This window comes from Centruroides sculpturatus, unplaced genomic scaffold, assembly GCF_000671375.1.
Source record: "Centruroides sculpturatus isolate CEXI.00-Female unplaced genomic scaffold, Cexi_2.0 scaffold587, whole genome shotgun sequence".
NCBI lineage: Eukaryota > Metazoa > Arthropoda > Arachnida > Scorpiones > Buthidae > Centruroides > Centruroides sculpturatus.
Window position 1 is genome coordinate 330959 of NW_019384854.1, and position 11560 is coordinate 342518.

The 11560-nt window shown below is 32.8% G+C and overlaps 3 protein-coding genes across 3 annotated transcripts; 2 read left to right on the plus strand and 1 right to left on the minus strand.

The window, feature by feature from the left end:
* Positions 1-3376: 3376 nt before the first annotated feature.
* On the plus strand, positions 3377-3871 carry LOC111630528. Its single transcript, XM_023374644.1, has one exon. It carries the CDS (start codon positions 3377-3379, stop codon positions 3869-3871), a length of 495 nt encoding a protein of 164 aa, XP_023230412.1.
* Positions 3872-4068: 197 nt separating this feature from the next.
* On the plus strand, positions 4069-4962 carry LOC111630529. Its single transcript, XM_023374645.1, has one exon. The coding sequence runs from the start codon at positions 4069-4071 to the stop codon at positions 4960-4962; it is 894 nt and encodes a 297-aa protein (XP_023230413.1).
* A 2974-nt stretch (positions 4963-7936) lies between these two features.
* Positions 7937-11089, minus strand: LOC111630539. Its single transcript, XM_023374653.1, has 5 exons — positions 10960-11089; positions 10770-10877; positions 8778-8922; positions 8231-8425; positions 7937-8166 (listed from the first exon to the last, which is right to left on the minus strand). The coding sequence occupies exons 1-5, from the start codon at positions 11017-11019 to the stop codon at positions 7967-7969; spliced, it is 708 nt and encodes a 235-aa protein (XP_023230421.1). The 5' UTR covers positions 11020-11089; the 3' UTR covers positions 7937-7966.
* Positions 11090-11560: the final 471 nt, after the last annotated feature.

The window sequence follows — 11560 nt, forward strand, 5'->3', positions numbered from 1 at the left end:
TTATCTTTTAAAAATTGGTAATTATGGTTGAATTCGTCCTTAGCGCCATACAATTTTCCCACTATTATACATTTTAGAAACTAGTACACGTTAAAATACTCCTATTCCATACTGTTTGAAGAGATATTTAACAGCCATAGCAATCATATGTGGCATAATGACATTGCAGGCTATTCAAGACCCATATCTTTAAAAACCACTGCAAAAACTCTTCCCTGTGACACTTTTCGTGTTTTAAACATCGATAAAACAGTTCTTTATTACCTAAGTTGAAGCTGTTTTCTGTTATAAAAGTGGTTGTAACTGTTGAATTTCATTTGTACCTAGTATGGTGGGCATCACCTTGCTGGAACGAACTAAACTTGTCAAGCTGTTTTAAATAATCATTGGCAATGCTGCAGCTGCAATTCTAGAGTTTTTTTTCGCCATCGTAAGAATTTTTCTGATTTAAAAGAAAAATTTGCTAGTGAAAGCACATCTGGGCCTAGACTTGAGTGACGTCATTTTTTATATATAACCAGATAATATTTCTTATAAAATTACTTTTAAATAAGGTAGTCATCAAATTGCCAGAAACGTTCAATTCTTTAAACTTAAATTTATTCAGTTAAAGTTGGTCGGTTTTCAGAAATATAATTATAAAAAACGTTTTAGAAATAGCCTATATAGTTTTTTGTTATGCGCATTATACAAGAAATAAGAAAAGATAACTGTTATAATTTTGTTTTGTACAAATTTATGTACAGTAATTTTTATCAAATAATTTTAAGACTAAATTTACTTTGTACATTCACTTGCATTTTATTCACTTGCAGTCGTTGCCCCTTGTGACAGTTCCGTTAAATTCCATACATTACGTTTTCTTAGGGTCTCCATTTCTTCTTCCAAGTGCTCTACATTATCTTTGGCTATCTTTTCACCAACTGTGGCAGATTCTTCTATGGTTTTCATTTTATATTTCTTTCTGGGTCGCCCTATATCCTGTTCGAGCGATTCATGACTCCCACTTGCTCTTACCAGTTCATTACACTCGTTGGTAAATTTGACATCTTTGCTTGTTATAACACTTTTTTGTGTGTTCCATCGACAATATGCTTTTGTTTTGCTAGAGTAGCCTATAAATATACATTTGGTGGATTTCTCATAAAATTTTCTTTTTCCTGGTTTCTTTCCTAATGCAAATGCCATTTGACCGAATGTTCTAAAATATTTGATTGTTGGCATTACCAGTTCATATTTTGAAGGGTATGTCACTTTCCAGGCTCGTTTATAGACATGTATTTCTAATATATGATGCGGTATATATAGCTTCTACCAAAAAGCATTTTCTTAATCCTATTTAGAGAAGCATGCATCTTCCCATTTCCACTAGCGTTCTATTTCTTACCTCTGCAATGCCATTTTGTTGTGATGTGTAGCAGGCTGTTTTTTCATGCCTAAACCTTTTACATTTCAAGAAGTTCTGAAATTTTCCATTAGTATTCTCGGTTCCATTGCCACTCCTTATTGTTATCTGTCTTCCTGTTTTACTTTCTACAAAGGCTAAGTATGTTTTGAAATTTTTCGAGAGCTTCACTTTTGTTTTTCATGAAATATATTTAACACCATCTAGAATAATCATCAATATATGGTATGAAATATTTCGATCCACTCAATGATGAGGTTCTCTTTGGTCCACAATTGTCAGTACGAATTAGTTCTAATATTTTTCTGCATCTCTTCTTGTATTGTTTCAGGAAATAGTAATCTGGTTTGTTTCCCTCTTATGCAGATCTCACAGGGGTCAAGCTCTTCTTTTCGTCCTATATTTAGTCCTCTGATCTTAAGGCTGTGTACACACTAGGCGTTTTTCAACGCGCGTTCGACGAGCGTTTAGCGGAGCGTGCGCACTGGCTCGGTTTGGAAATGGATGTGGAAGTGATTGCTTGTGTGTGGCTCCTCTATTGTCGCTATAAAAGACGACGGCAGAGGCAAAGAGAATTTTGGTGCACCCAATATTACGAGATAGACTGACACATGAAATGTTTGCGACGTTGTATCCAAAACTACGACAATATGAACCTAAGTTTTTTAATTATTTTAAAATGTCTATAAAATCATTTGACGACTTACTCCATATTATAAAAGTAGATATTACCCAAAAGCGCGCGATCGAATATACAGCAAAATGGCGGCGTAAATCTAGAAGCGCCCGTAAAGCGACGGGAAAACGCGCGATCGCATGTACGGTAACATGGCAGCACATATATCTCAAAGCGCTTGGCTGACGCCCGCAAAACGCGCGATCGCATGTACGGTAACATGGCAGCACATATATCTCCGCCCGTAAAGCGCTCGCAAAACGCGCGTTTTAACAAAAATCTATAAACTCGCGTTTAACGCGCGCTTGGCATTTGAGTGTGTACCTCTGCATAGAACTCTTGGTTCTTTAAAACGCGCGTTTAAAAGCGCGCATTTAACGCGCGTTGAAAAACGCCTAGTGTGTACAGGGCCTAAATCCATGATCAGTTGTCATCTCAACTGACAGTAAGTTAATCTTGAGTTCTGGTATGAGGAGTGTTCTCTAATTTGGCTTGAAATCCGCCTTTCGATTCAATTATAACATCACCATTTCCATTGATTTAGCATTGTAGATGAGTTGGCAAAGCTTTGGCAAAAATAAATATAAATTACGTCACTTAAGCATCAATAGGCGTCACCTACGTAACTTTGGCGGCCATAAGCGTCAATTACGTCATTTATGCGGCCATTGTCGTTACTTACGTCATTTTGGCGACCACAAGCGTTTGTTACTCACATTGGCGGCAATAAATGTGATTTACGTTAGTTTGGCAGCAATTGGCGTCAATTAAGTCATATTGGCAACCATAAACGTCACTTACGTAAGTTTTTTTGGTTATAGGCGTCACTCACGTCACTTTTGTTGTTATAGGCGTAAATTACGTCATTTTGGCAATTATAGACGTCAATTACGTCATTTTGGCAATTATAAACGTCAATTACGTCATTTTGGCAAGAATAAACATAAATTACGTCTTTTTGGGTGCCATAAACGTCAATTACGTCATTTTGGCAACAATAAACATAAATTACGTTTTTTTGCGCTTATAAGCGTAACTTACGTCATTTTAGCTGCTATCAGCGTCACTCACATTACTTTCACGGTTATAAGCGTAACTTACTTGACTTTTACAATTATAAACGTCACTTACGTCCCTTTGGCGGCCATAAGCATAAATTACGTCACTTCGGCGGTTATAAACGTTAATTACGTTATTTTGGCAACAATAACATAAATTACGTCACTTTGGCAGCAATAAGCGTCACTCACGTTACTTTGGCGTTCACAAACGTTAATCACGTAACTTTTGCAGCCATGGTCGTCACTTACGTTACTTTGGCGACATCAAGCGTCTGCTACGTCACATTGGCAACAATAGGTGTCACTTACGTTAGTTTGGTGGACATTGGCATCAATTACGTCATTTTGGCAACTATAAACGTCACCTACGTTAGTTTTTCAACCATATGCGTTACTCACGTCACTTTGGCGCCCATAAGCGTTTATTACGTCACTTTGGTAGCCGTATATGTCATATACGTCACTTTGGCAACCATTGGCGTCAATTATGTTACTTTGGCGGCCATAAGCGTAAATTACGTCACTTTAGCAGTTATAAACGTCAATTGCGTTATTTTGGCAAAAATAGACATAAATTACGTCACTTTAGCGGCAATAAACGTCACTTACGTAACTTTGGTGGCCATAAGCGTCAATTACGTCACTTTTGCGGCCATAGTCGGCACTTACGTAACTTCGGCAACCAGAAGCGTATGTTACATCACATTGGCGGCAATAGTTGTGATTTAAGTTAATTTGGCGACAATTGGCGTCAATTACGTCATTTTAACAGCCATGAACGTCACTTACGTAAGTTTTTTTCGCTTATAGGCGTCACTCACGTCACTTTGCCGGCCATAAGCGTTTATAACGTCACTTTGGTGGCCATATATGTCATATACGTCACTTTATATACCATTGGCGTAAATTACGTTATTTTGGCGGTTATGAACGTCAATTACGTCATTTTGGCAACGATAAAAATAAATTACGTTTTTTTGGTGCCTATAAGCGTAATTTACGTCATTTTAGCTGCTATCAGCGTTACTTACATTACTTTCACAGTTATAGGCGTAACTTACGTGACTTTTACAATTATAAACGTCACTTACGTTACTTTGGATACCATAAATGTCATATACGTCACTTTGGATACCATTGGCGTAAATTTCGTTACTTTGGCGGCCATAAGCATAAATTACATCACTTTGGCAGCCATAAGCATAAATAACGTAACTCCAACGGTTATGAACGTCAATTACGTCATTTTGGCAACAATGAACATAAATTACGTTTCTTTTGCGCCTATAAGCGTAACTTACGTCATTTTAGCTGCTATCAGCGTCACTCACATTACTTTCACGGTTATAGGCGTAACTTACGTGACTGTTGCAATTATAAACGTAACTTACGTCACTTTGGCGGCTATATATGCCATATACGTGACATTGGATACCATTGGCGTCAATTTCGCTACTTTGGCGGTTATAAGCATTAATTACGTCAGTTTGGTGGCCATAATCATAAATCACGTCACTTCGCCATTTATAAACGTTAATTACGTCATTTTCGCAACAATAAACATAAATTACGTTACTTTGGCTGCAATAGGCGTCACTTACGTAACTTTGACGACCATAGGCGTTAATTACATAACTTTTGCGGCCATAGGCGTCACTCACGTCCCTTTGGCCACCATATTCTTTACTTACGTGACTTTGGCAACCATTTGCGTTAATTACGTCACTTTGAGAGCTATAGGTGTCAATTACGTCACTTTAGAAATGATATGCGTAAATTACGTCACTTTGGTAGTTATTGGCTTTTTTACGTCATTTTAGTGGCAATAGCTATAATTGAAAAATTATATTATTGTTAATTTTATAGTTTCTTAAAAAGAATTTTAATACTATATAACATCGTAATGTAAAAGTTACCTATTGTTAATCGTATGATTTTTTAAAACCTCACTTTTTTCTTTTTTATTGATCTTCGTTATATTTGTTTTCAAACTTAAATTAAATTCAAAAATTATTTTTACAGTCATTTATTAGTTATATCAAAAACTTTTAATACTATATGACATTGTCACGTAAAAGCTATATATTACTCATGGTAACATTTGTAAAAACCGACTTTTTATTGTTACACTGAGCGCTGCTATTTTCAATTTATAACTTTACGAAAATTGAAAATTTATCTTTTTGTTTATTTTATTGTTTTTCCGGGAAAATTTTAATACTATATAACATCGTGACATGAAATTTATGTATTATTTATCGCAACATGTGTCATAACCGATCTTTTTGTTTTTCAGTGAGCGCTGTTATTTTTGATTTAGAACTTTGTTAAAATTAAGAAATTAGTCATTTATTCATTATATACAGTCGACCCCCCTATAATTACAGTTCCTACAATAACGATTACTATAAAACTGCGAAAAAATGTGACGGTTTCCGTATAAAAAAGATAAAAAAACTCTTATAATTACGAAAAACTTCATCAGGCAGCCGAACTACTTTTCCGACGTCCATAGCGCTACGCTACAGAGAGATTTCTATCGTTTGGACAGTATTATATAAATTTCTATAAATTAGGTACTGTGCAAATAATTATGTATTAATTATATATAAATTAGGTACTGTATATATAATTATATATTAACTTATTGTAAATTTATTATAATTAAATATACAATTTTTGCCATCCAGCTTAACACCACGCTACAAAGATTTTACGCAAACTATCGTCTGTACAGTATGTAAATTAAGTACCGTAACTCTAATACAGTACTGTAATTTTATACATTTCTTGTGAAAAAAACATTTCTTATTCAACAGCGATTAAAATTATTTATATTAATGATGCTTCCGAAGTTTAACGAAGTTTTCGCAAAAAAATAAGTTATTAGAAATAAGCCGTAGTTTGGTGTGCTGCTTCGCGACGAAAACAAGCTTTAGCAATGGGTTTGTCGAACGGTGCACACTCGGTAAGTAATCCTATAATTTTAGTTTATAGCGTAGTTTATACAGATTATTTCCAAAAAATATATACGTATTTTAGAAATGTTGAGTCGGATTAGTCTAGAATCTATTAATTTTATGGAAGAAAACTTTTAATCAGCCGTAGTTCGTAAACTTCACACGTGTCCAGCTGTGATTGAAAAAACTTGTAAGAAATCGGATTTCTAAAAAATTGAACATATCTATGATTTTATAGGAAGGTCGACTGTAGTTTCTTTAAAAAATTTTAATACGATGACACATCATAACGTGAAAGCTATCTATTTTTCATCGTAACATTTTTCAAAACTGAACTTCTCATTTTTCACTGAGCGCTGTCACCTTAAATTTGAAACTTTGCAAAAATTGATAAAGTATTCTTTCGTTTATTATATAGTTTTCTTGAAAAAATTTTGATACTATATAACTTCGTAACGTAAAAAATATGTATAATTTATCGTACTATGTGTCAAAACCTAGCTTTTTTATTTTTTCACTAAGCGCCGCCATTTTGAATTTCGAGCGTAGCTAAAATTTAAAAAATCATTTACTTCGTCATTTTTTAGTTTTTTCGAAAACTTTCAATACTATATGACATCGTAACGTAAAATCTACGTATTATTCATCGCAACCTGTGTGAAAACTGAACTTTTCATTTTTTGACTGGACTCCGCCATTTTAAATTTTAAATTTTGTTAAAATCAAAATATCATTTTTATACTCATTTTATAGTTTTTTTTAAATGATTTTCATACTATATAACATCGTAATGTAAAACTTATCTATTGTTTATCGTAACATGTTTTGAAACTGAACTTCCTATTTTTTTACTCAAAGCAGCAATCTTAAAATTAAAAAATTGTTTTTTGGGTCATTTATTTGTATTTCTTTTCTGAATTAAATCTTTAGTCTACTACTCTATTTTCGAAATTTTATTAGGGTATTATTTTTAGTTCGAAAAAACTTCACTTTCGCTACACAAGTTGTAAGAATCACCAAGAATACTAATCTGCTGAAATAATTAATACCACTTAATTTGCACTATTTCGAGATACTAGGCTTATTTGTCTACAAAAACGGCTTTTCCCGAAGTTATGAAAACGAGTGTGGCAAGTTTTTCAGTTAACTTAATATTTAAAGTTCAAGTTGGTGATGGCTAATTCACATTCTCCTTATGTCAATATCTAGAAACATTTCTTGACAAAATATAAATAAGAAAGTAAACAAAATAAACAATACTAATACATTATAAGAAATAATCAAATAATTTAAAACAGTCAATCAAAAAACAAATAATCAAATGAAGCGCAACAAAAAAAAAATGAATTTTAATAAAAAAAAATATCTTGGTTGATAAAAACGTCGTTCAACTTACTTTAACGGCCATAGGCGTCACTTACGTCACTTTTGCAGTCATAGTCGTCAATTACGTCATATTAGCAGCCATTAGCGTCACTTTCGTCAGTTTGGCAACTATAGGCGTCAATAACGTAAATTTGGCGGCCATATTCGTCACTTACGTCACTTAAACAACTATAGGCGTTAATTACGTCACTTTGGCGGCCATAGTCGTCACTTACGTAACTTTAGCCACAACAAGCGTTTGTAACGTCACTTTGGTGGCAATATGTGTCACTTACGTCACTTTGGCGGAAATATACGTCATTTACGTAGCTTTGGCGGCCATAGTCGTTACTTTTGTCACTTTGACGACCACAAGCGTTTGTTACGTCACATTGGCAACAATAGGTGTAATTTACATTANTATTTAATTGAAGAATATTATAAATTTTAAACATATTTTTAAGTGAGTAGAGACGAAATGAGATAAATCAGTAACAAACTATGAAATAATTTCTTTTTTATGAACAAATATCATTAAAATAGTAGTGACAAAGCAAACTAATCCGATGTAAACAATCGCCGAAATAAACACCGAATTAATCATCCAAAGTGTAAATAGGTAGAGTTTCTTGTTGCAATATTGCTTATCGTATTTATCGTCGTAAACGGGTGGATACATTTTGTACACCCACACGCAACCTGAAATAATTATTGATTTAGAAACGGTAAAAGAAAAATGAAGTACTGTATTTAATAATTTTACCTAAAATAAACCAAGACAACAGAAATATCAGTAGTGTTATAAGAGGAATCTTTAAATATGTCTTCCTTTTTTTAAAATTTTCTATAAATCTATTAGTGGCAAAAAGTATGGTCTCGATAAAAAGTCCTATACCCCCAATTATCAAAAATATTGGCACCTTATTCTGAGCTGGACATTCTGTTAAGTACGTTACACCTGAAACAACCGCAGAAATCAGTGTAAACAATTCTATAATCTCTTACAATTAATTTGCATACCGAATGAAACCATCGAGAATGGAATTACGATGAAGAATGCCAAAACTGTTAAGTAGGAAACTGAAATGAATTATTAATTAAGGCTGCAGATATCATTTAGAATGCATTCTTTGTTATTAAACATACCAATCCTGAACATAATTTTATTTACAGCTTTCATAACTTCGAACATTTTATCAGATTCGATTTGCTGTTTCAGATCTTGAGGAAGAAGCGATTCCTGATATCCTGGCGTTAATGAGTTTAATTGATTTATAAAAATATATTTATTACGTAATTATTCCATTTACCTAAAAGAATTGTAGCATAATATTCTCGTTTCTTTTTTCCATTCGTCTTTTTGTGTTTCTCACTTTTAGGAAGTTCAGCATCTTGTTTAATTGAAGTAATTGCTTTGGGTGTTTGAAACGTAGTTTCTTCTTCAACTACTTTCTCCTAAATAAATGTTTAGTTGCATTATATTTTGTAAATTTTATTATTAATTATAATTAAAATATAAAGTAAATTAGAAAATAAATGCACTTTTGTTTTATTTTTTATGTAATTTTTCTGCTTATATGAAACATTAGCAAACCACAAAACACCATTGGAGCTTTAATCTTTACTCATTAGGGACCTGCATGATCCTCAATCACAACACTACAAACATTTTTGTTTTTACTATTTCTTTTCTATGGGCACTAAGACATTCTCTTTTAGGACTTATGGTGACTTTGGCCATTTCCATAACTAGGTGATCACCTAGTGAAGGATCGGAGAGACTAATATAATCGAGGCAAAGTACTCCTGGAAAATTCCTAGGATTTTTCGACAGTTCGTATTCCATTTCAGGCCCTTAATTAATTAATCTCGAGTTTTTCGTGTTGTACTCGAATTGACGTCATCGAACTCACTCGGGTTGTTATGACTCATAGTCGGTAGTCTCGAGTTAGGCCCATCGAGCGAAATCGAAAAAGAAGCAGAAGTAGGTCATATTCACTTGTTTACGTGTGTCGTTAAGCATGACGAAATTATTTACAATACATTTGGGTTTGCGACTATAATGATTCGACCAATCAACATTATTGTAACAAGTTGTAAACAAATCAAAGTGAATTAGTTTACACGTGTTATAGTTAAAAGTATTTTATTATAGCAATATAGTACGCAGAAAAAAATGGAAACTTATTGTATTTAAAAAAAATAAGCAAAAAGAACAAAAAGAAATATTAGTGACATATATAGAAAATAATAAGAGAATGAACAGTGGAAAATTCGACAACGAATTTACAAGAAAAAGACAATTTGATTTGTGGAGAGAATTAGATCGAAAATTAATTGTGTATTGGAGGTAAATAATCCGTTGAGTAATGTAAAAAGTATTTTAATTTAATCCTTTTTTCATATAGTTTTCTTCCTTAATGTATTTCTTAAATTGTTTTGTTTATTTATCAGAACTTAACACTTCTGATTAATAAATATTCGTATTATAGTGTCAATACTCTTAAAAATTTATAGATATACTTTACTATCATTTTAATTTCCTTTTTCGATGAATTAGATACTTCTTTTTATTTTTGAAAAAAATTGCTGTATAATTTTATTAATTATGACATAAAAATTTTTATTAATGTTGACTTGACAGGAAAAGAAATGGCATCTACTCGTAATCGAAATATTCATTGCCTTAATTAAATTAATTAAACAACTCTCTCCCTTAACGCTTCGATATCGATCAGAATAGCGTACCTGTCAGCCATTTTCACTTTCGTGTAGCGATGTCACATGCTGAACTCAAAGTGAGTAGCAACTCGCATGGTGAGATGCGAAATCACGTGAATTATAACTCGAGACTACCAATTTGACGTCAGAGTGTGAGATGGTACCACGGGACACTTTCAACACGTTGGGAGTTGTAACACGAAAAACTCGAAACTATGGGCCCCGGACTCTCATTCATAGCAGGGGTATGCTAGGTTAAAACTAACGATAATCCAGCCAGCAATTGTTAAAGTAGTTTACTCATGCAATGTACATTCTTCGAATAGTCTAAAATGTTATCTGAATCATACAGGAGTGCGCCCTGGCAATGAATGTACAGCAATGTCTGCAGCATTTATATCACAGATAAATTACTAAAATTTGTAATAACAGAAAAATGTTTAGTATCTCCGCGCAATAGGGACTGTTTATTCCGGATTAGCGAACATCTAATGTATGTTGTAAAATTTAAGTTATGATCTCGAAAAAATTTCTATCAGTTACTTACTTTAAATTCCGTGAAATTGCTATCAATTACTTACATTGAGGCTTTCAGTTATTTGCTCCTCTTTAAGCTTTTCAGAACGTTTTCTTTGATCTTTCGAATTACTCTTGATGGTTTCTTCAGTAGTTTTAATTATTTGTTTATCCTATACCCAATAATAAAAAGTTTCATTTTTAATATTAAATAATTAATAATATATAAATCAGAAAATATCAGTTTTCAATTACTTGCTCCTCAAAAATGTCTTCTTTCAATCTTTCACCGTTTTCATTACTATTTATCGGCATATTGAAAGGTTATCGACAATACCATATGACAATAAAATTAAACTAAACAAGGAAATACTTTACTTCATTGTTATGATTGTTTTGTAAATAAGTTAGCAAAATGAAAAATCTTCATAAACATTCTATTGGTCATTTAAATTTCAATTTTGTTACTTTGGCAGCTATTAGCATAAATTACGTCACTTTAACAGTCATAAACGTTAATTACGTTATTTTTGCAAAAGTAAATATGAATTACGTTTTTTCGGCGGCCATAAACGTCAATTTCGTCATTTTGGCAACAATAAACATAAATTACGTTTTTTTGGCGTTTATAAGTGTAACTTACGTCATTTTATCTGCTATCGGCGTTACTTCCATTACTTTCACGATTATAAGCGTAACTTACATGACTTTAACAATTATAAACGTCACTTTTGTCACTTTGGCAACAATATATGTCATATACGTCACTTTAAATACCATTAACGTCAATTTCGTTATTTTGGTGGCCATAAGCGTAGATTACGTTACTTTGGCTATTATAAACGTCAATTACGTC